Source organism: Trifolium pratense, linkage group LG5, assembly GCF_020283565.1.
Source record: "Trifolium pratense cultivar HEN17-A07 linkage group LG5, ARS_RC_1.1, whole genome shotgun sequence".
NCBI classification, from domain to species: Eukaryota; Viridiplantae; Streptophyta; class Magnoliopsida; order Fabales; family Fabaceae; genus Trifolium; species Trifolium pratense.
The window spans coordinates 53,607,308-53,630,138 of NC_060063.1; the positions used below are offsets into that span (position 1 = coordinate 53,607,308).

General features: G+C 33.9%; 3 protein-coding genes across 5 annotated transcripts; 1 reads left to right on the plus strand and 2 right to left on the minus strand.

The window, feature by feature from the left end:
• Window positions 1–2,543: 2,543 nt before the first annotated feature.
• Window positions 2,544–5,620, minus strand: LOC123884571 (UDP-glucose 6-dehydrogenase 1-like). 2 transcript variants are annotated; one of them, XM_045933696.1, is made up of 2 exons: window positions 5,374–5,620; window positions 2,544–4,171 (listed from the first exon to the last, which is right to left on the minus strand). In XM_045933696.1, exon 2 carries the CDS (start codon window positions 4,146–4,148, stop codon window positions 2,715–2,717), a length of 1,434 nt encoding a protein of 477 aa, XP_045789652.1. In that variant the 5' UTR covers window positions 4,149–4,171; window positions 5,374–5,620; the 3' UTR covers window positions 2,544–2,714. The 2 variants fall into 2 exon arrangements, with proteins under 2 accessions (XP_045789652.1, XP_045789653.1); XM_045933697.1 differs by having other exon boundaries at window positions 5,455–5,600.
• Window positions 5,621–9,182: 3,562 nt separating this feature from the next.
• LOC123883782 (diacylglycerol kinase 1) lies at window positions 9,183–15,912 on the minus strand. 2 transcript variants are annotated; one of them, XM_045932679.1, is made up of 9 exons: window positions 15,854–15,912; window positions 15,664–15,767; window positions 13,803–15,344; window positions 13,096–13,465; window positions 12,215–12,291; window positions 10,938–11,057; window positions 10,340–10,504; window positions 10,055–10,192; window positions 9,183–9,666 (listed from the first exon to the last, which is right to left on the minus strand). In XM_045932679.1, the coding sequence occupies exons 3-9, from the start codon at window positions 14,976–14,978 to the stop codon at window positions 9,517–9,519; spliced, it is 2,196 nt and encodes a 731-aa protein (XP_045788635.1). In that variant the 5' UTR covers window positions 14,979–15,344; window positions 15,664–15,767; window positions 15,854–15,912; the 3' UTR covers window positions 9,183–9,516. The 2 variants fall into 2 exon arrangements, with proteins under 2 accessions (XP_045788635.1, XP_045788634.1); XM_045932678.1 differs by having other exon boundaries at window positions 15,664–15,882.
• Window positions 15,913–16,754: 842 nt separating this feature from the next.
• Window positions 16,755–21,249, plus strand: LOC123885348. The gene is made up of 8 exons (XM_045934626.1): window positions 16,755–17,162; window positions 17,630–17,714; window positions 18,742–18,783; window positions 19,111–19,279; window positions 19,370–19,422; window positions 19,721–19,942; window positions 20,550–20,596; window positions 20,684–21,249. The coding sequence occupies exons 1-8, from the start codon at window positions 16,918–16,920 to the stop codon at window positions 20,736–20,738; spliced, it is 918 nt and encodes a 305-aa protein (XP_045790582.1). The 5' UTR covers window positions 16,755–16,917; the 3' UTR covers window positions 20,739–21,249.
• Window positions 21,250–22,831: the final 1,582 nt, after the last annotated feature.

Here is a 22,831-nt window from a genome sequence, read left to right on the forward strand (position 1 = left end):
AATGGTATGAATATGCAACAATATTAAAAAAATTAAGGAGAATTAGCCGCTCTTTCGAGTCTCACAAAGTTCGAAGAATTAATCTTTGCAATTATGCGCAGCAAATATACCTAATTTACGCACACAAAAAATGATAAATTTTATATAGTTTAGAAACTAGTTATTATATTTACATAGTTTAAAGAGTAAATTGATTATTTATTGGATAAATAAAATAAAATAAAATAGATGATGGCTGATGAATATAGAGAGTGGTAGTGGAAAATGTGATCCCATATACTTGTAAAACAGCAACCTTCATTCTTTTTCTTTTTTATATATCTTCCAAACACATATATATAGAATGTGTGGCTAAAAGGTGCATGCGTTGCTTCATACAAGTAATAATGGTCCATGTGTTAGGGGGCAAATTCTCACCAGAAATGCTTTGGAGATACTCAAAAAGAATTACTAAATTTTTCATGTAAGAAAAAGGGATTTAGTTTGAGTAATAAAATAAATTTTGTGATAATGTGGGACCATAAATATATACCTGTCCTTTGTGTGAAAAGTGTGGTTTGGTATACAAACCCACCATTATAGCGTTTTACCTTTGTATTTTGGTGCAATTGGCTTAACTACTTAATGCTAGCAAAGAAAAATATCTAATGTTCAATCAAAAAAATAATCTAATGCCAAGTTATTTCAGCCTAATTAGGTCATTTATGCATAAGAATCAAAACTATGGTCAATGTAAAGATAATTAGGAACCAACTGTTCCACTTGCTTACTTTTTACATGTACAAAAAGTCTAAATTGCTCTCATTGCATTAACTTAGAGTATGATGTTAATATATTAACCTTTTTTCTTACAAGAATATTAATTTTATCTTTTTTTTTTTACAGATGAATATTAATTTTAACTTGATGATGGGTAGTTTGGTCATTTTATGTAAAATAACCTCTTCATACAAGTTTTTTGTCTATGGACTGGACTTCGACTTTAGACATCGTCGCATCAAAATCCTCCATCGTACTTAATTTTATGGTGAAAGTATAAGAATTGATTTTACTTATATGTTTAATATGATTTTAGTAAAAATAGCTTAATTTTATATTTGGCTGGATTTAATTCCATCCACTTTCGGTGTAAAAAAAATTAAACTTTTAATCAATCACGTGTATAACTATAGAAATAGTTGTGATAAAAGTTAAATGTTTCTTCTATAAAATGACAGTTATAATGAACTGACTATATAAAAAATAAATTACACTAGAATATATATAAATTTAATCTTATTTGCATATTATCAATCATGATAAAAATAATACACCTTCAAACCTCAAATTGATTAGAAGGTGATAAAAATAATATTTGCATTGGGTTGAAAATCTTGCACTTAATAAAGTTGTCCAACCTCCATTTGACTAAGTGATAAATATAACTGTATGTTGGACTGACAATTTTACATTGAACTTTGATTTTAGAATAAAAATATCTAGTTTTGTACCCAAAAAAAAAAATCTAGACATAAATAGTTCACTTCATAGTTCATGCACAATTGTAAGCAATTATATACGAGGAATGCTAATTTCACACCCTCTAACACCAGTGTTAATTCAAAGGAAAACATTTTTAACAAAAAAAAATTAATAGTATAGGGATAATGAGGGAGATATTAAAGATTGACTCCTTTTTTAATGTATAGAAGAACAAAAAGTATTATGAGTGCTTAATGTATCAACTCTTATTTCCTTTATTATAAAACTTCATAATTTTTATTTTACAAATTAACTAGGATAGTACCTGTGCCTCGGCACGGGTCGCGCCTGCGGCGTGTTATTTTAGTCGTGGGATTATTTTGTTGTGTTAAGATTGAAGAGAGTCATAGACTATATTGGACTAAGCCCAATGTAGACCATATGCTAATTTGGGTTGGCCCAATATTTCCCTCTTTTTTCCTAGGATTAAAATAAAAAAGAGAATTACTTATGGCGCCCCCGACATATATGAGCACCCCCTGAAAATCCCATTTTAGTCGCTATTTAGGATGCAAGTGTGTAAATAGAAAAAATGGGGGGGCGGGGGAAAGAGTTCGCTTCCTAGAATGCAAACTACAGCTGAGTTCGCTTTCTAGAATGTGAACTCCTTTTTTCATGATTTTTTCATTCTAGTGGGGTGGATTTGAGCTAAAAATATTGACACTCACTACTTAAAGTGTAATTCGCATCCTAGAAAGCGAGAGGATTAGTTTGGTATTTTCAGGGGGTGATCGAGGATATTCAGGGGGCGTGAGTGACATATTACATTGACATTCACCGACATATATCGTTATGTCAACACTGTCATATGAATGATTTTGGAGGGATAAAAAGCACCTAGAAAGACTATAATATTGAAGAACTAAGCCAGAATTCATTGTATTTTTGCTAGGACTAATATTGAGGTTTTGGTTAAACATGAAGAGAAACAGTGTAAAACCAAACCAAACCAAAACATCAGTAGATTACACCATCCAACTATCTTCATAAGCTTCATAATTGCATTTGCAACATATATAAGGTACAAACAACTAACAACATAAATTTTCTTTTATTGATAAATAAAAGTACTTTTTGATATAAATTTTCACTCTGATTGAAACATACTAGTAAATAATACTCTTAATGTCTCATACAATATATATTATAACCTCAAAGCAATGACATTTTTTTATTCGAACATAACATACAAGCTAGCAATTCACCCACTGGTTTAATGGCTTCCCAATCGAGTATGCAATAAATCCAATCTCCCTCAACTTATCAACATCCAAAACATTTCTACCATCGAAAACAAATGCCGGTTTCACCATACTATCAAATACTTTATGATAATCAATTGTCTTAAACTCATCCCATTCTGTAAGAACACATATCCCATGAGCATCTTTAGTAGCTTCGTAAACATCCGCGAAAACACTAACCTGTTTCGCGCTAGTGAAACTCGTTGACTTCGCCTGAATTGAATGATCCCAATGACTCTCATTCATAGACAAATCTCTTCGGATCTGTTCTTCACTAACACGCGGATCATAAATGCTCAAACAAGCATTATCCGCTAAAAGACCTTTGCAAACATCGATCGCAGGAGTTTTTCTAGTATCACTAGTATCTTTCTTAAAGGAAAATCCTAGAACAGCAATCTTCTTACCTGAAACTGTATTGAACATAGATGTTACAACTTTTTTCACAAACCTACTCTTTTGGTAATCATTCACCTTAACTACCTCTTTCCAATAATTAGCCACTTCAAATAGTCCATTACTCTCGCATATATAAACCAAGTTAAGTATATCTTTTTGAAAACAAGACCCGCCAAAACCAACGCTAGCATTTAAGTATTTAGAACCAAGTTTAGTGTTTTTGCTTAAAACACAAGAAACCTGTGAAACATCAGCACCAGTAGCCTCACATAACGCCGACATGGCATTGATAGATGAAATCCTTTGTGCCAAAAAAGCATTATCAGCTAACTTTGAGAGTTCAGCAGACCAAAGATTGGTAGTTATGATTCTGTCTTGAGGCACCCAATGAGCATATATATCTTTCAATTTTTGAATTGCTTCTTGACCTTCAAGACTATCATTTCCTCCGAGTAGAACCCTGTCAGGATTTAGAAGATCCTGCATAGCAGTTCCTTCGGAAAGAAATTCAGGATTTGACAAAATTTGATACTTGATCTTGCCATTGCTATTGTGGACTAGAATCTTTTCAATTACTTCAGCTGTTCTAACTGGAACAGTTGATTTCTCAACAACAATTTTGTTTGATCTTGAAACATCGGCTATCACTCGAGCTGCACTTTCCCAATAAGTTAAATCTGCGGCTTTGCCAGCTCCAAGGCCACTTGTTTTTGTTGGTGTGTTAACATTAACAAAGATTATATCAGCTTCATAAACATGCTTTTCTACATCAGTGCTGAAGTGGAGATTCTTTCCTCTACATTGTTGTATAACTTGTTCTAGGCCAGGCTCATAGATAGGGAGTTTGTCGCTATTCCAAGCTGATATGCGAGAGTGGGAAATGTCAACAACAGCTACTTCAATTGAAGGACATTTGAGGGCTATTACAGCCATTGTTGGACCTCCTACATATCCAGCTCCAATTCCACAGATCTTCTTTACCATTTTCTTTAGTTGCAATTTATAACCTGTGTAGCATGTGTGTTACAAACTTACAATGTTCAGCTTAACAAAATTAAATGCATAAGGACACTTGTAAGCATTTACACAATAGCAAAAAAATGTCATTGGAATAAATTGTTGCAGAGTCCGAGTGAGCACCGAGAGTAACAGCAAGTCAATGCTTCAAGGCCACAAGAGAAGAAGACGTCACGTTTCAATCCAAAACCTTAAGACATTGGGAATATGGGGCACCTATCTTATATATCCAACACAACATTGAACCCAGCCATAGTCGATGTGGCCACTTGAACCCAAGGACCACAAGAGAAGGAGAGGTCACTTCTCCACCCAAAACCTCAAGGCATTGGGAATATGGGTCACATATCTTATATATCCAATATCAAACTCATTAATAGTCGATATGAGACTTGATCACTTACACTTAAACCCAACATAAAAATAGGTTAGCTGAACCGACACCTTTTAACTTTTTCACAGTGAAATATTCAAACAGAATCTTCAAGATTAAAAAAGTACATTGGTAGTTGGTACAATTAAAATTTAGGTGAGTTGGATCGCGGGTGCTCACCAGAGTTAGAGAAAGCCTCAAGACTCATCGAAAACTGAGTCACGAGACAGATGGAGGTACTTGCATATTATTATCCTATTTGTCCCACCAACGAGGTCCTCGCATCAGCAGCGGGATTTGAACTCAGATCCTTGTTGGATCTGAATTCTGAATTGAATCCTTACCAACTAAACCAACTCTCAGTGTATGATATGATGTGAAAAAGTGATATTTTTTAAACAAAATAAAAATATGGATATCAATAGAAACAGTAGCAATTTCCTGGAAAACCTTAGTTTAAAATTCAAGTATATATACGTAATATGCTCAGAAGAAGCATATTACATTGTCAACCATGAGATTCTCACAGTCATGATCATTAAGTCATACATATAAATGTTTATTAAAAAATATAACTAATGATTTGAGTAATATCAGTGACTGAGTTTAGTACATAAACATTCTTATTTTATTTACAAGTTGAGGAAAAATAAAAATAAAAATAGAATCAGACCAGTTTAATTTTGGATCAATTCAATAATTAAACAATATATGATCATATGATATGCATATATACGTAGACAAATGACAAAAGATAAAAGAATAAAACAAGAAGTAGCAACTATATTATTATATTTGTAAATTAAATACTGTACGTACCTGAATGTTCTAAGTTCAAAGTGAAGGGATACAGTACAAGATATAGAAAAGGGTAGGGTAGTGTATAGATAGGATTCCTACCTTATTATAAGGATGCAAATATAGAAACCGCGTGAAAAAGGTAAAGTTGTTATTTTGCACAATTCCAATTTTAGTTCAAATAATTGCATAGATAAGATCATGGGAATAGGAAAGTCTTATCTTCACAGTCATGAAAACAGAACTACTCAACATTGCCATATTAAATGCAGCTATAAAATTTCAATCATATTTTTTTTTATATGGTTTGATAATTTAGATTTCGGTCGTGTGATAAGTAAAGTTTGATTAATATTTTCTATGTTTCATTTTCAAGTGTTATATTTTCTATCACTATATACATGTCAATATATAATTTTGATCATTAATATTTTTAATTATCTATTAGAAAAAATTATGAAAATTTTATATTTTAAAAATATTCGTCGAGGCAAATTGAACAATATCTTATTTTTATTTTTTTTATACTAAAAATAATATCTTATTTGTTAACATTTGGTTTTATATATTAATAAAAGGCTAAATTAGACAATTGGTCATCTAAATTATTTATTGGTTTCATATTGGTCCATTAACTAATTAATGTTTCATATTGGCGCTTTTTTTGTAATAGTTCAGGCCCCACCACCTTAGGTGGTCCCGGCACTACCACCTCACGATCTTCTCCACCCCCCTCTCTAGTGGAGTTTTTGCATTCCATGGGAATCGAACCACGTACCATAGGGTTCAAGTACGTGTTCAATATGAGGGAGTGAACATGTACTTGAACCACAGGGTACGTGGTTCGATTCCCACGGAATAAGAGCACCGCCTATATTGCACTTTATCCATCCTTGTGTTGGACGAGTACAACCGACCCGTACTAATGTATACATTTTCTCCATATGAGGGAGTGAGTCTTTAGCCCTGTGAATAGTGCACAATGGTAAAAACGACAGTTAAAAAGGAATGAAGTGAGTAATTTGCAATTTTAACCTCCTAAATCTCAATTGTGCGATTTTAACCCCTTAAATTTTACAAATATTGAATTTTATTCTCTTACGTTACAATATAGATCCTATTTATAAATAATATAATAATGAACCAATAACATAAATCAATGCTTAATAAACATCCACTAACATTTATAACATAATAGAAGTTGGTTGAAACACAAATATATATATATAATAGTCATAGTATGTAAAATTATAAAATACTCTCTCCGGTTATTATAAGAAAAATTTATTTTTTAGATTAATAGAATGTTGAATGTATCTCATAATAATATGGGCCGGAGAGAATATAGATTGAGTCAAAAGTGTTAAAGTAAAAGTGTCACTTGCCTATAGGTTATTTCCATGTCAAAATTATCCACATGTAAATTAGAGACCATAAACAACGTGTTTGGCGGGAATAACAACATGTACTAGTAATAGTAAATTACATACCATGTCTTAATTCATTGAATATAATAATTAATTCTAGAAAGGCTGCACAACAATTAGATAAAAAAGGAATAAAACAAGATATATAAAAATCAAATTAGCTTGTTGGATACTTCAAATTCAAACATTGCCAAATTTTTCAGCTCCAATGGAGAGTCGTGTACTTCTGTCATACCCCAAATTTTTCCCGTTCTTTTGCATTACATTTGTTTCTAAATGTTTGTACTAGCTCATATGGCAATTAAGGAGTTTATAAAGAGTTTTTGTGTTCAAGGTCACAAGTTTGAAACCCACTTGGGTTGGTCTAATAATGTTGGTTTGGGTCCTTGGAGTATACTCCTCTCAAGGTCTCGGGTTCGATTCCCCCTAGTGCCAATTTCGGTGGGCTAAGTCCATACAGAGCAAAAAAAACTCTAGCTTTAAATGAGGCCCCCGCAAGTGAGAGGTGGGATTGGTCTCCTTTGATTAGTCGGTCCTAAAGCCAGATACCGAGTTTTCAAAAAAAAAAAGGTCACAAGTTCGAGTCTCATTGGTGTCAACACGCATCACGCGTATCATCAATTCCACCTCTCTGTCAACTCCAATTCATCTCATTGATTTAAGCTTCCATTTTTGTTTCTTTCCAAATCAAAGAGAAACAAAATCAATTTCTTCGTCAATTCCAGATCATCACAATGAATTGGAGTTGATAGAGAGGCGAAATTGATGACACGCGTGATGCTGTGTTGTTGCTGCCTGTTGACACCAATGTGACTCGAACTTGTGACCTTGAACACAAAAATTCTTTACAAACTCCTTAATTGACATATGGGCTAGTACAAACATTTAGAAACAAATGTAATGCAAAAGATAATAAAGAACGGGCAAAATTTGGGGTATGACACATTCACACACTCTGACGTTCAAGTTAGTATGTATTTGAGGCGGGTGGCTAGGTTTAGAATAAAATATACCTCGTGAAGTGATGATGTGATGCTTTTCAGCTTTTATAGCATAAAATTTCAACTTTGAGAGCCTTCAACTTAGTAGTTCACCAACTTCGTGTTACGCTCTCACATGCCGCTAACACCACCGTATTTGGTTAGAAAAAGAGCTTTGATAAATTTAGGAAAATAGGACGTCATTAAACAACAAGGAATCGTTAAGTAAATCACTTAATTTTAAAGTATGAAATGATTCCAAATGTCCCTAATAAAACTCTATCTCGTTATATATCATTAAGTAAATTACTTAATTTTAAAGTACGAAATTATAATTTAGTAATTATGATCCATATGAAAATTAAATTATAATTTACTGGAGTTTTTTCTATTTTTTTTTAATAAAACTCTATCTCGTTATATATCATTAAGTAAATTTTTTTTTTTAAAGAGGGCAGATCGATATATAATAGAAAATTAAATTATAATTTACTGGAAGAGGGCAATAAGTCAAAAAGAAGAGGGCAATAATTTACATAAACCAATCTGCTTCGATATATAAGTCAAAAAGGCATAAGAAAAGCGTAGAAAACAATGCAATCACCTTGCTAAAAACATACTCCATCAACGTTACTTTCAAGGCAAGCCAACTAGCTTCCACCTCTCTTGAACAGTGCACATTCAAAGTTTTTAATCTCAAAAAACAGAAAACAGTCAAAATACACTGACAAGTAAAAGTGCAGCTTAACCCAATATTCATCTCCAATGAAAAATCAAGAGAAAGAGAATGATGTAGTGGAACCTACAAGGAAACACAACTTTCAGTACAATGGTAGCAACTTGTATGACTCATTTGAGTTCAAACAGATGACCATACAACTCAATCAGGCCATTGAGAACTCGAATGCATCTTCACCGGCTTGCCAAGAGATGAAGCACAAACTTAACAAGGCCATTCATGGCTCTAATGCCTCATCGCCAGCTTATGTCGTCCACCTAAATTCCCCCTTTTATCGACATCACCTGAACCGTATCTTTAAACAAAGTAATAAGACACCAAGAAGAATTTCATGTCCACAAGTCGAAGACAAACAAACATGTGGAAGAGGGACAGGAGAAAAAGGTTTTGTCACTCGTCTATGGTTGAAGGTTAAAAAAGGTTTGCTGTGGAAAAAACATGAAGGTGAAGAGGGGAGAAATAAACCCTCAAAAGCATATTGACAAGGTCATCCTATAAATAGTAAGAGTCAAGAGGCAATGTAATGAAAATGTAATACTAAAACCTCGGGTCGAGAAAGTTCAGTAGAGCAAATAAATACGGCAATATTTAACTGATCATATACTTCAAACATTCTTTTTAGTTTGCAGCTAGTTTACTGTTCTGTCAATAAAATATATAACAGCTTGTACTCTTTTCCTTCAATGAAAGTTGTAATTGTAAAATCATATTCCTCTTCTCACAAGGGAATCCATAAAACAATGCATGTTGCAGACATTGCTGCATAGGTTGTGTTACAGACTTACAGTTGCAAAATATTGCATATGCTATATATATGTATTTCTACACCAATCAACTTAGAAGCTATATGATTTCATTCTTTCTATTGATGTGTAGTATTCATAATATACAAAGCCTACTTCAGGAGCAGTAGGCAGTTTAGACACAAGTTTTGAAAAGGAAAATACACAAGTGTGCAAAACATACTCAAAATAACTGCTACAAAATCTGTAATCACAGGGTGTAAAGGAAAAAAATTCTAGGACAGCCTGAGTGCCATTTCATGAAGAAGAGCTCTCTTTTGTGAAGCATTAATTACATTATTGGTTTCAGCATTCTCAAGCACATCGGTGATCATTGCAGCTGCATGACCAAGAGGTTCCTCAGCCGCCCGCTTTAACATGAAGGCCTGAACAGCCATGAAAAATGATTAAAAAAAAAATTGTTTCGGATAGTAAGAAAGAAGATGATAATACAAGGGCATCAGAAAACCAGAAACATCGGAAAACATGAGTTACATTCTATCACACTAAAATACTCTTAGCAGCACCAAGCATTTCCTGTGATATAGGCAGTGTCAAATTTCAGTAGAGGATGACATTTTCATTACAGAAAACATTAAAATGGCCAAATATATCCCCACCAACTTGTGCAGGATTGCAAACATGTTGAATTTCAGTTATATAGTAAGAAAATAGACATAAGGATGTTGAAATGTGCAGGGGATAGGTAACAAAAGTAGGAGGTTGCACCGCCAGTAATGCACAATGTGGATGGGGGAGTTTAAAAATGATAACCTGGCCATGATGAGCTACGGAAATTGTACAGGGCTCCTGAAACCAAGGTTCTCCATCAATTTGAACAGGAAACTTAGCAAACAATTCTATCTTAATTGACTGTCCTTGCGCAAGTCTTCGAGCTCTAGAAAGCCCAACCTGTATTGACAAAGTAATAGACAGAGGATTTGAGTGAAGTTTTTTAAAAAGGTTAGTCTGCTGCATATTTTTTCCATCAATTTTAAATCCCAAGTAAATCCTAAGATTGTACATCACTAGAACGGGGATGGATGGATTCATTTTTACCTGAAGCTTCCCAAGGTGCCATGTTCCAGATATGCTCACAACTTCAAGTATCTTGTCATGCATAGATTGTGGATCAAAATTATCATAACTCTCATCCTCATTTTGCCATAAATCTACACCTCCCATGTAGCTTCCAATGTTTGCAACAAGCACCCCTTCAGCATCCTGGACGGAATGGAAAACCAAATTAAACAATTCAGGGAAGGGTCTAGCTTTTATTTTTGGTGGGGGTAGGCTACAAAGCATAGGAAACTAAAAAAGAAGTTCTAATATAAAAATTTGAGCAAATTAGACAAGTCTGAACTCCCATCTCTATTAAAACAACTACAGCAAATACACCGGCTGAATTGAATTTTTACATGATAAGATAGCCCCTTACATTATCTATTTATCAAAAGGTCAGCCCCATGCTGACATAACAAAGATAGAGGGGGATAAAAGTGCAGGTAATTAACTCTGAAAAATTTATGGCTTGTCAATATCATACAATTAGAGTTGGCCACTCAAATGAAAACAATTTATTATTATATTTTGAGCAGCTATACAAAAAAAGATAAATGTGAAATAAATAAAGGTTATTTATTCTTAAAAGACTCACCTCAGGTACCTCAACTTCAACTCCATCCACCACAACACGAATCTGCCAAGGGAAATCCTCAAATGTCCTATCCATTATGCTTTTAGCACCTTCTCTTGCATATAGAACTTTATTCATAAACTGCATGTTAAGAGTAAATTCAGCAATGAACCTAAAAGTTCCAATACATTGACATCTGAAGATTATCACTGTGGGCGTATTAAGATAACTGTTGGAACAGGGCAGCTAATATCAAGTGTGATATTGAAGCATGTGCTTCAAGCTTAACGACAAGAATTAGGAAGTACATGTAGAAGTTTTAATTAAAAGGGAGAACCTGCAAGATTTGAAAATTCATGGAAATCGACCAAAAGATTGCAAGAAGAATTGCCTACCTTTCACCTTGAAAACAAGGTATAGGCTTTGTGGGGAGTATTGTTAGGAAATCAAATATACTGTGGTGCCGGTATTATTTGAGGAATAATTCAGTAGATTTACCCAGTTTAGGGTGTAGTTACTCTTAATCTATTTTGTGGCCTCTTCAAAGTTCAAACAGTTGAGTGATGGTTCGATCAGCCATTGTTTTTCTAGGTGGCCACTGCTCGCTTTTATATACCTGGTTCAATTTACTTATGGCCCAGCTGAGCTATTCATGGTGGAGGAGGTGGTCTGACGTAATTCTGGACTCTAGTTCAACCTCTTCTTTTCTCCTTCCTTCCTTATCGAAAATGGTTATGGTGATCATGGCTTGAAATATTTAAATTATAATTGGATGATTTGCTAGATTAGACATTATGAGTTGTACTATTACGTTTTATGTTTTGACAAAAACTTCATGCTTTTCTATTTGGAATTGTTAATATGTTACTTAAGCTTAAGTTGTGAGTCTGTTATTCATTACATGTGGCTTTCTTATGCATTTGCAAAAATAATGAGAGGAAGTGATCTCATACCACACCCATGTAACAAAAATAATTACAAATAATTTTATGCCAATATACCACTCAATCAGCCCAGCTGCCTATTTTAATAAACTTTCCATTTTCTTCAACTGAAGCTTCACTGTATAAAGTGCATCCCATTAAAGAAGGTACATTAGTGATTCCCATGCATCGATCATTGATTTATTATTTTAAGAAATGGATGATAGAGATCAAATTTCTAACTTTTACTCATTACCATCCATTATTTAAATTATAATTGGATGGCCTTGGCCATGAAGAAAACACGTGACGTGATAGATGCTACCTCAATATGCCAAGCAACTCAAAATCCATTTCGAATTAAACATTAAATACCTGGTTATAAAACTTCTCTGGGTTTTCCTCCCGCAGATTATGGATGTCCAAAGCAACCTTTGCATCACAACCAATTCCTAATACCAAATACTTGTTAGATAAAAAACTAGTCATAATGATGCAAGAGTAGCTATAGCTTGAAAATCAGCAGACGATTTAGTCTAATAAAAATCAGGAAGAATGCATCTGATATCCAATTAATTATTCAAAATAAAGGCTAATAACTGACGAAGAAGAATGACTTATTTAGATTCAAGTACATTCACGAGAATACAGTCAAAATGGTGCCTGAGTTGAATGCTTGAATCTACATAAGCTAAACCTCGGAGTTGGCTCCTTTGAAATGAGGGATGCACTTTGGAGGATAACGGGAAGAATCAAAGCATTCATATTAAAAACAGCAGTTGAAATTTTAGAATCACCATAGTTTTTCTTTTACGAAGCAACACCGTAGTTTGTCATACATAGACATGCATTCCATATTAATTTTCAAAATAGCAAACAATGATTACAACTTATGCTTTCAAAACATTAATAGAGCCGAATCTCTAAACCTCATTTCAGCTATCCAACACAATAAGAGTAGAATCAGAATTGACAGGATAAAGATGTAGCAAGGTCAGGTTAGTGCACAAATCAATACAAACAAATAGACCAGAAAATTTGTATCAACCATATTCAGATTCAAACTAGAGTACCAGATCATGACATAAAGCTCTAAATGCATCTGTCTTCCCATCTATAATCCACCACCCAACCTTATCTACCACCCAAAAGGAACTACCTCTCTGGTAAAGTTTATGAAGCTGACTAATCAAATGTTTCAAACCAACAAATTTAAATTAATTCATAGTAACCATGAGAAAGATGCATTCACGTACCAAGATAATTGTTCATAAACTTTTGTGGTTGCAGTTGTTGCTTTCCTTGTGGGTTACTGATTGTTACCTTCCACCTGTCAAGAATAGTAACCGCAGCATGTTCTATATGATGCAGAATTGTGGTAAGACCCCCTTGCCTTTCCACTGGACCCAAGCCACCTCCCCAAGAGAGAACTCTAGCAAGATCATTTCCAGTACCTGCAGGAAGAATAGCAACTGGGGGAGGGGAATCAAAATTTTGTTTTTCTATTGCATTCAGAACCCAACCAACAGTACCATCTCCACCACATACAAGAACTCTGAAGTGAGACACCTTTCTAAACAAATAAAGTCCCATCTCTGGCCCCTGTGATGAGCTCAATTCAAACACCTAGAAAAAACAAAGGAAGGTTCAATAATCACATTGTCAAAGAGTATTTACAATAAGTGAGAGGACTGTTTTCTCCAATTTTAGGAGTCTTTTATGTATACCACTAGAAGATATCAACTATTTAGAAATTTTGTTATGTGTGCATAATTCCATAAAAATAGATGAGTACTTGATGGACAGTGGTGCCATATTAGCCCCAATGCATAAATCTATAGGGGCGAAAGAGAGGGGGGGAAAAGGCTGCAAACATGGCACTATTGCAGTGAAGAACATTGAAAGCAACAAACAAAAACCCAAATGATAACCAGATATTGTAATATGTAGAAGAGTAACAAACCTGAACAGGATTTAAAAGAATATTCAGACGCAGCCTAAGTGAGTCTCCTCGCTGGGCACCACTCTTTTTGTTTATAAAAACTAACAATGGTCTTGCATCTGGAGGCAAACCAGTTAACTCGTAATTCTGTTTCACTCCTAACACCTGGGACTCCTCCTGATTTATAGATGATGTACTGGGCGTAAGACTGGGTTTTCTGTCCATCTTATTCTTACTATCCACTTCACTATCTTGATGTTGCACCTCTTTATTTGAGCCAACACTATTTTTTCCCTCCATTACATTATGTCCATTAGCTATTTGATGCGAATCCGCAGTGCTTTCTGTGGATATTTCACTAGTGCTCTCACTATTCCCAGATTCAGCCAGTGTTTCATTTCCGTGCTTATACTTTTTACCCTGGCTCCTAATACTTGCCCGAACTGAAGATGCTATCTCATTTGCACCATGTGTAATTGAGCTAAGAAAACCACCTGCCAAGTTCCTGTTCAATTCCTTCACATGCAGAGGAGACAGTATTAATCTTTTAAAAGGGCCCAAATCACATATATCACCCGTTTCATTAGACATTGAACCATGACAATCAACATGTACTAAACGTTGGCACCACAGGCAATACCATATAGGGGAACCACTGAGGAAGGTCCCACCACATGGCTCTTCACAGTAACTACAGAAAGTAGTTTCATCAGGTTGATCGGCTACATCTGTCCAACGAACTGCCCACTGGTGCACGACATGCTCAAATCCAGTCATAGAAACACACTTACAGTCCTTGTGAGAACTAGAAGAACAACTTAGATGAGCTACCGCACCACAAATACAGCACCGGTGGATAAAACTGTCTGAAGCTACTATAGGTCCTAGAGTTTGAGAGGGCGACATGGACTTAAAACACACACAGCAGTTTGAATTCTTTGCGCGAGATGCAGATTCTAGACTCCAAGTATGAGGGGCAGCAGGAACTTTGTGCTTTGCCTTTGGGTTTTTCTTAGATCTAGCTATAGCTTTCATCCAACTTAAATTAATGTTTCTCCTCCACTGAAAAGCCGTATAGGCTATAGTCAAAATTCCAACCAGGGCAGCAACAAAAAAAGATACAATGAAAATACGATCCGTTGGATTCTTTGTATTCCATGTGTGGAGAAACAACTCAAAATCTATGTCATCATCCATTCCTCAACTGCGTAATTCTAAAAGTGACACCTATATCGACAATAGAACTTGGTTGATCGTGGAAAACCAAGCTAACTATAATATACACGTAACTAAGAATATATATAAACCTCTAGTTGAACAAATAACAATATGATTTACACCCCATACATCTCATTCTTCACCAAAACTCATATGTAGGAAGTGAAATGCTGTGTAATATATAACAACTCAACCTTACTTTTCTAAGAAAACTTATTGAACAAGAAATCCATTCATCATCCCCAAATTTTCTCCAAAACATCTTCTGTTAAATCTCTGTTTAATAACTTCAAATTTCCAATCCCAAGTAAGGGTATGAACAACACCAAGAAGCATGCAAAATACCTGTACCAAAATCAAAATCAAAATTAAAATAATAAGGTTAAAAAACAATTCTCTAACCTATTGTGGCAACTTACACGTTCTTAATCTTCATCAATTAAATAGTAATTTTTCTAATGTGTGACATATATTTGAAACAGAAAGTTTCATTTTAATAAATAACAACACAGCAATGAAATCACCAACCCCAGTTTCTCATAAACGAACACGTTTCACAACACTAATCAGCCACAAAAAAAAAAATTTAAAAAATAAATAAATAATAATAATAATAATGGAATTTGATGAATTGCGATTGTGACATGAAGAAAAAATAGCTTACAGTAGCGGTAGCGGTAACGAGATCAAGATGAATGAAATGGGTGAGAAGAAACCCTAGTTGATCGATCGAGAGAGTTATAGTTAGGAATCAATAATAAAGCGAAACTGCAAAAGATGCAAGCAATGTGTGAGACCAAATTCCACAACACAAACGTACCCCCCAAAAAAAAAAAAAAAAGAATAAAACGTACTAGCTGTTTCTTAACCGCGGAGGAAAGAGAAATACTTTTTATTCTTTTAAGAGATTTATTATAATAACTAAATAAAAAGAGTTTAATTGATATGCACAGACGGTGTAAAATACTTTTACACCATCGTCCAATAAATAACCATTATTTTGTCATGTCATGTCAAAAAAGTGGTGTGAAGTGGGGTGATGTGGCGGAAAACATGGTTGGTATTGGTTGACAGTGTAAAATTATTTTACACCGTCGGTGCATATCAATTAAATCCAAATAAAAAATGGTTCAATGATATTAAAAAAATGGTTCAATGATATTATTATAGTATAAAAGTTAGAGTTCGAACTTTAAACACTTTATTTATTCACTTTTTTTAAGGTGAAATTTTTTGTCAGTTTTTATTAAATCATTAAAAACTCAAAAAAATTGAGATTTTCAAATTCTAAATAGTGTATTTTTTTGTGTAAAAAAAATAATTTATTTTTTTTATTATCATGATATTGGTATCAAGTTTTTGTCATCATTAAAGATGATTAATATCTTTCGGAGAATCTGTGGGGCACATAAGGTGGATTCTTCCCTTTAGAGCGGTTTGTAAACATATTTTTTTGTTAAGTAATCTAGTGACTAGAAATTTCAACTTTAAACGTGATAAGTAGGATGACGAGAGTTCAAACTTCAATCTCCAATGTATAATGCAATGTCATACCAATTAAGCTAATATCAGGGAAATGAAATTATTTTTCTTCTGATTCCATATTTTCTTTAAAATAATATGGAAAATTTAAATTTCGTCAAAAAAAAAAGTGGAAAATTTAAATGACATTATTTCTCTACAGATTAGATTCCATCGAGGATATGGACCCACAAAGAATTTTTCCAAAAATGGTAAAAAAAAATGAACCCCACAAGAATCTAGACACGAATCCGATTCTTTGAGCTCCACGTGGCGTATTAAACCCGGTTCGGACCGGTAAAAACCGGCGACCCACCATAAACGACGTCGTTTTGGAGTTTAGCTTACTCCCGCCGCACCCTGTAACTGCAAAATTCTGTTCCTCAATCGCTGAACGATGGTGAACTCAACAATGGAAACCCTAGACGCAGAACCATCGTCTCCTTCAACAACCACCGATTCCAAACCTCAAATCTCTTCTCCACTTCCCTCTTCCATGCTCAGACTATGGAGGCAAGCTGCGCAACGGAATCTGAGAAACCAGTGGTCACAATTGGCATCGCTCAAGGATCAATGGTTCTCTATTTCTTCCACCGCAAGATCCTACGCTAATGCTCTTATTAACTCTCACCTTTCTCAAAGGTATATATATATTAATACGTTATGTTCCATCCTTATTTTGTTTTTTAGCGCTGATTTCATATTCTAAGCTAAGAAGAATCAAATGAAGTTCACATTCCTGTTCTAGATTATCGATTTAGGGTTTGTTTGGATAAACAGCTTATTTGAAGCTTATAACACAATAAGCACTCGTGTACAAGCTTACTTAAGCTATTTTTATAGCAAAAGATAAATTGTTTTTATATATGTTACGAGCTGTTTTCATAAGTTATATTGGAGAAATTAGTATGAAAATAAGCTGAAAAAAACTTTATAAAAATTGTCATAAGTTTTACCCAAACAATCTTGCAAAACTATGTCAGTCCAAATAAGTCAATCCAAACAGGCCTTAGATGTTTTGTTATGGAGATGATTTTGCATTTCGTTTAAGCTTAATTCATAATTGAGTGTATAAGGTGCTTGTGGTTAAGCTTTGGTAATTGATGTAGGTATATGCCTAATAGGAAGTTAGGTGTTTTGGATGATATGCCTGATATAAGAAAGAGAGCTTGTTTGAAACTGTTCAAGCAGCAGGTATTGTTGATTTATGTATTGTTTCTCTTTGTACTTGTAGTTTTGCAAATCATACTCAACAATACTCTTATAAGAATTAGGGATTGATTTAAGTGAATTGTTTGCATTTAGCTTTTAAGTTATTCTGAATGATAATCTCTGCATGACTTCAAAGTGCATTTCATGATACACTTTGGAAGGGGGAAAAGTAGCTGTATGCAACCGAGGTTGGCTGCATGATTTGGGGTCTAGCTAGATGTCATAGGTTTAATTCGTAGTACACTGGAAAAGAAATGAAAGGAACACTTTGCTTTGGAGTGCTACTTCTTTTCCACCATGTCAGTGGTACTGGTATCGAATTGCATTTCATGATACACTTTGTTAGGTGGAAAAAATTTATGAAACTGAGCTTGGCTTGAGTTGAGTGGTTGGGTGAGTCAGGGTATGGCTAGAGAGGTTAAGGGTTTAATTCCTAGTGTATTGAAAAACTTCCAAGAAAGATTTTGTAATGGACTGCTACGGGAATGGATTCTCTCAAGTGTAATTTACACTTGAGAGAATAAAGTGTGGTTTGTTACCATTGATTAAGAGAGAGAAACATATAAAAATTTAGAGAAAATGAATTTAGATGGTGTTAGATTACACTTTATTCTCTCAAGTGTAAATCACACTTGAGAGAATCCATTCCCGGACTGCTACTTCCCTGCCACCCTGTCAACGTGTGTTTTTCGCTTTCACGTTATTTTTACTTTGTTTCCCGTTTTTCATATATTTAATCTAAAATAGTGAAAACCAAAAAAGTAAACTGTTCTCGCATTTTTGTACAGCTTTGTATGTGAAAATAAATTAGCTTCTTTGTAAAAGTATAAGTGAAAACAGGAAACAAGATCGATAGCATTTTCTTTAACTGTACAAACTGTAATCTTCCCTCTAGAAGTATTTCTTATATTCTCTCTAATAAAATATATTCTTTTGCCGAAAAAGTATAACCTTAAAATACATTGCATCATTTTCATATCCAGTGATGTGTTTATTTCACTTGTTCCAGGAACGTCAAAGGAGCCAATTGTTGTTATCTTATAAGGACATGGTATGATGTAGCCTATATCCTTGTTTTATTTCAACTAAATATATTTGTACATGCAAAGAAATGTAATAAACATACAAAATTTGGCATGTATGATTACTTAAACTGCTCATTTTTGAGAAAAATAAAACTGTTACAGATGCCATATAATTATATTTCCAATGATTTCCACATTTTCGTTCAAGTAAGAGTGTAAGACGGAAAAACAGACATATAATGATACACAGAAGCTGAGGATCCTGTTAACACTGTTTAATGAAAAATGGAAGTTTGCAATTTAATAAGTATTTCTGGATTTGGTATATTCGTGTATTTTCAATGTGACTTTAGGTGGCCGTTGTAAGTAAAATGATCAATGTTAGCAGATCAATGAAGTGTTTTTTCAGAGGATCAAACAATAGTCCACTGTTACAATTTTCCCATTACTCCAAAGACCCAAGTGACTCTGGAGATGGTGGTGGAATTCCGGTATTTGCATTCTTCTCAATCTCTTCGCATGGTATGATAACACTCACAATTTAACAAGCATTCCCTAGCATATATTATTTTCACATAAGTTACTGTAAATTTACAAGTTTGGAAATCTCAGAGAAATTGGTGGAGGAGCTGGTTCAGATGTTCAAATTGGAACTGTGTTTGAAGGTGAATTGCAATTTTTACGAGGATTAAAATTGATATGCACCAAAAGTGAAAAGATTTTTTACACTGTCAATCAATCATAATCATTAGATCATTAAATATATTTGACTTCAAGTTCAATCATATTTATCTTAAAAGTCATACAAGTGATGATTTGTGTTTGCTAAGCAATGTAAAAAGTTTTACACTGACGATGCATTAAAGACTAATTTCTTTTTGCATTTGTTCTTCTTTTTCATTTTACATTGATTCCTGACTTCTTTTTTTAATTATTATTGGGGAACATATTTCAAATGGGCAGCGCCTACTTGTTCTTGAATTTATTTCAATTGGTTATGATGCTTCACAAGCAAACCAGTTGCATTGGTCAACTCAGCTTTATGCTGATGAATTCAAAGATTTGAGCGACTGCAATCTGTTCTGTAAGGTGACTGGTGGACCAGTTCCACCAAGATTGAAGGACGGAAAATCTGACATGGGTGCTTTAAGATTCAACAGCCAACCCAATCCGGAAGTTTTCCAGGTTTTGTATTTCACACTATGCTATGTATATCGCCTGCATTCATGGTAAAGTATCTATATGGAGGTTTAAAATTGTAAGATAGATATGTAGCTATCGAGTTGGTACTCCAAAGCTATACACTTATGTAGAAAACTAAATTTACTTCTCATTTCCCAAGTCATAGCTTAATTGCGTCACCATTTTAAGTGTGGAAGAAGCTTCTTGGCCTTCTGCAAATTGCATGGACAACATTTTTTAGTGTAAAAATGGGAAATTATCTCATTTTCTCTGGTAAAAGCAGTTTTATGTCGAGAACGTTTGAAAATGGGTTACTTTGGAGATTGACATTAACTCCCTACTTTCAAACCCTTCAGCAAATTACTTGGGCCAATCGGACATTGCATTTTTTTTTGTGACAAAACCGTAGTTGCGTTTTCTTTGTGCTTTTTGTGTTCTTTACATAAAATGCAATTTTTGCGGTTATAACGAAAATTGTAAATTTGAGGAAATCATGGGTAGATATGGATATTTTAAGCGAAGAAAAACACATAAACCGCCCAAGGAAATGCACATAATGTTTCCTTTCTGTTATAAGATTATCTAATAGTAAATACATTTTTTATTTTAGGTTCATTTAACATCGTGGCTGGCAGAGGTGAACATAAACACCTTCAGGTAAAATTGCAATGATATTGCTTTTAATATATACCGACTAAAATGCCATCCTGTTTCTCACATGTTCCTTCCCTCTCTTGTTCCCAGGGTGAAAGAAATATTTGAAATTGTTGGGGAGGAAATGCATGTTAGCATAGGTTAAAGCTTTTGTCATTGTCAGTACAGTGTGGTGAGCATGTTATTGGGGTCGGATTGAGTGGTTACACCTTCGAAAGCTCTTTTTCAGACATTGTCAAACCTAATCATATGAAAAATGGATGGCGAGAGACATTCATCGCTTGCTGTTGCAAACTTGCAGTAAAAGGATTACAAAGTCATGGAGATAGATAGTTTCATGGAGATAGATAGTTTAATGTGATAACTTGTAGCAAATTAACAAATTGAGATGGAGGACTGGGTTTTTCTTGTGTGGATCAATTTTGTTTCAAGGTAAACTTAGCACAATGGGTGTCGACATGGATACATAATATGCTCAACTATATTGTAAATGTGAGGGTGGTGCAAAACTACTTTCTTATGCTGTATTGTTTTCCTGCTATGACCTTGAGGAAAAATTATAATTTTTATTTTGTAGTATTATTTCGACAACAAAACAAGTTGGATGTTTAACACAATCAAATGTGACTAATGTAATTCACTTGATGGTTATTGAATACAAGGGGTTGCAAATTATAAACCATCCAAATTAACCACAATTTTCAACATCATTGACTATGGTTTTCAAGTGTTCAAATATACACGCACATTTTTAACCAAAAACAAAAATAATAAAATAACAAAAAAAAATACACATACATTTTAAGCATTCAAATTATGTTTAAAATTACATAATTGTTAGAATTTGTATTCAATGGTACACTTTTTTTACTGTAATTCAATGGTACACTTAAAAATTGTGACTAATGACGTTCAAAATTGTTAATTGTGTTGTGAGTATATGGCTATTGAGCTACCACAAACATTAATAACACTGTTAATCACTTATTTGTATTGTGTTAACCATAATTTGTTGTCAAATTTCACTGTCAAAATTGTGTCAATATATCATCTTTTCTATTTTTCAAGTAGATTTAGACTATTTTGGTCTGATTGACTATTTCCACTATTGGCCAATTTTAATTGAAAATGCTTGATTTTTGTATTTTTTTTTTCTTTTTTTGATAAATGGTTTGTATTTTTTTATTTATTTATTTTTATTTATTAGATTGTATTTTCTTTGATTACTCGTCAAGATGCGGCAACAATAGATAACACACTATATAATAACATTTTTTATCACCAAAAAAAAAGAAAATTAATTGGTTAAAATTCTTAGGATCCCACCAAATGGGTCTCATAAAAATTTGATTAGTCCTATATGAATTTTAATAATCAAAGAGATTTTTTTTTTTACAAAAATGAAAAGCTTGATGGAATCTGGCTAGGGCGCCCTCGTATGATCGTATCGTAAGGGTAAAGAATTGAAAAGTGTGTGTATATTAAAAAGTGGTTTCTTAACATTATTCTTATTTTAAAACCCAATGGTATAAGAACTATTATTATTAAAAAGTGCTTTCTCAAGCATTGAGAGTCCAACTACTGGAATGATTCGTTGGAATGCTCAGGGAGGTAATAGTATGATACTGAATGTTGATGGGAGTAGCATCGGCAACCCTGGGAGTAGCATCAGCAACCCTAGAATCTCCAGGTTTTGGAGGCTTGATTCGGAGGTAATGGTATGATACTGAATGTTGATGAGAGTAGCATCGACAACCCTGGAATCTCCGGGTTTCAGAGGCTTGATTCGGATTTCTGATGGTGCATGGGTCCAAGGTTTTGCAGGTAATATTGGATTTTCAAACATCCTATTGCAAAATTAATGGCAGTCTACATGGTTTAGTTTTGTCTTGCGGACTGAGTATTAAAGAGCTTTTGTGTTATTCTGACTCAAGTTGCTATCTAATCCTATTAATGCTTGGCTTGTGTGACGTTGATGTTAATTTTAGTTTATATCATCGCTCAATGCATATTACCAATTTTTATATAAAGATATTAAAAGGTGGTACTGACTATAATAATAATAATACTAATACAACAGCAAATTGATGACAAGCAACCAGGTTTTATTGTCGTACTCGAATGATGTCTAAACTGTGGATGGCAGCAGATATTAAATTTATTTATCAATGCTTCTGACTAACAAAATTCTAACGATGTTTAATGGTTTCCCCTTTTAGTATCTTACGAAGTGCAAAA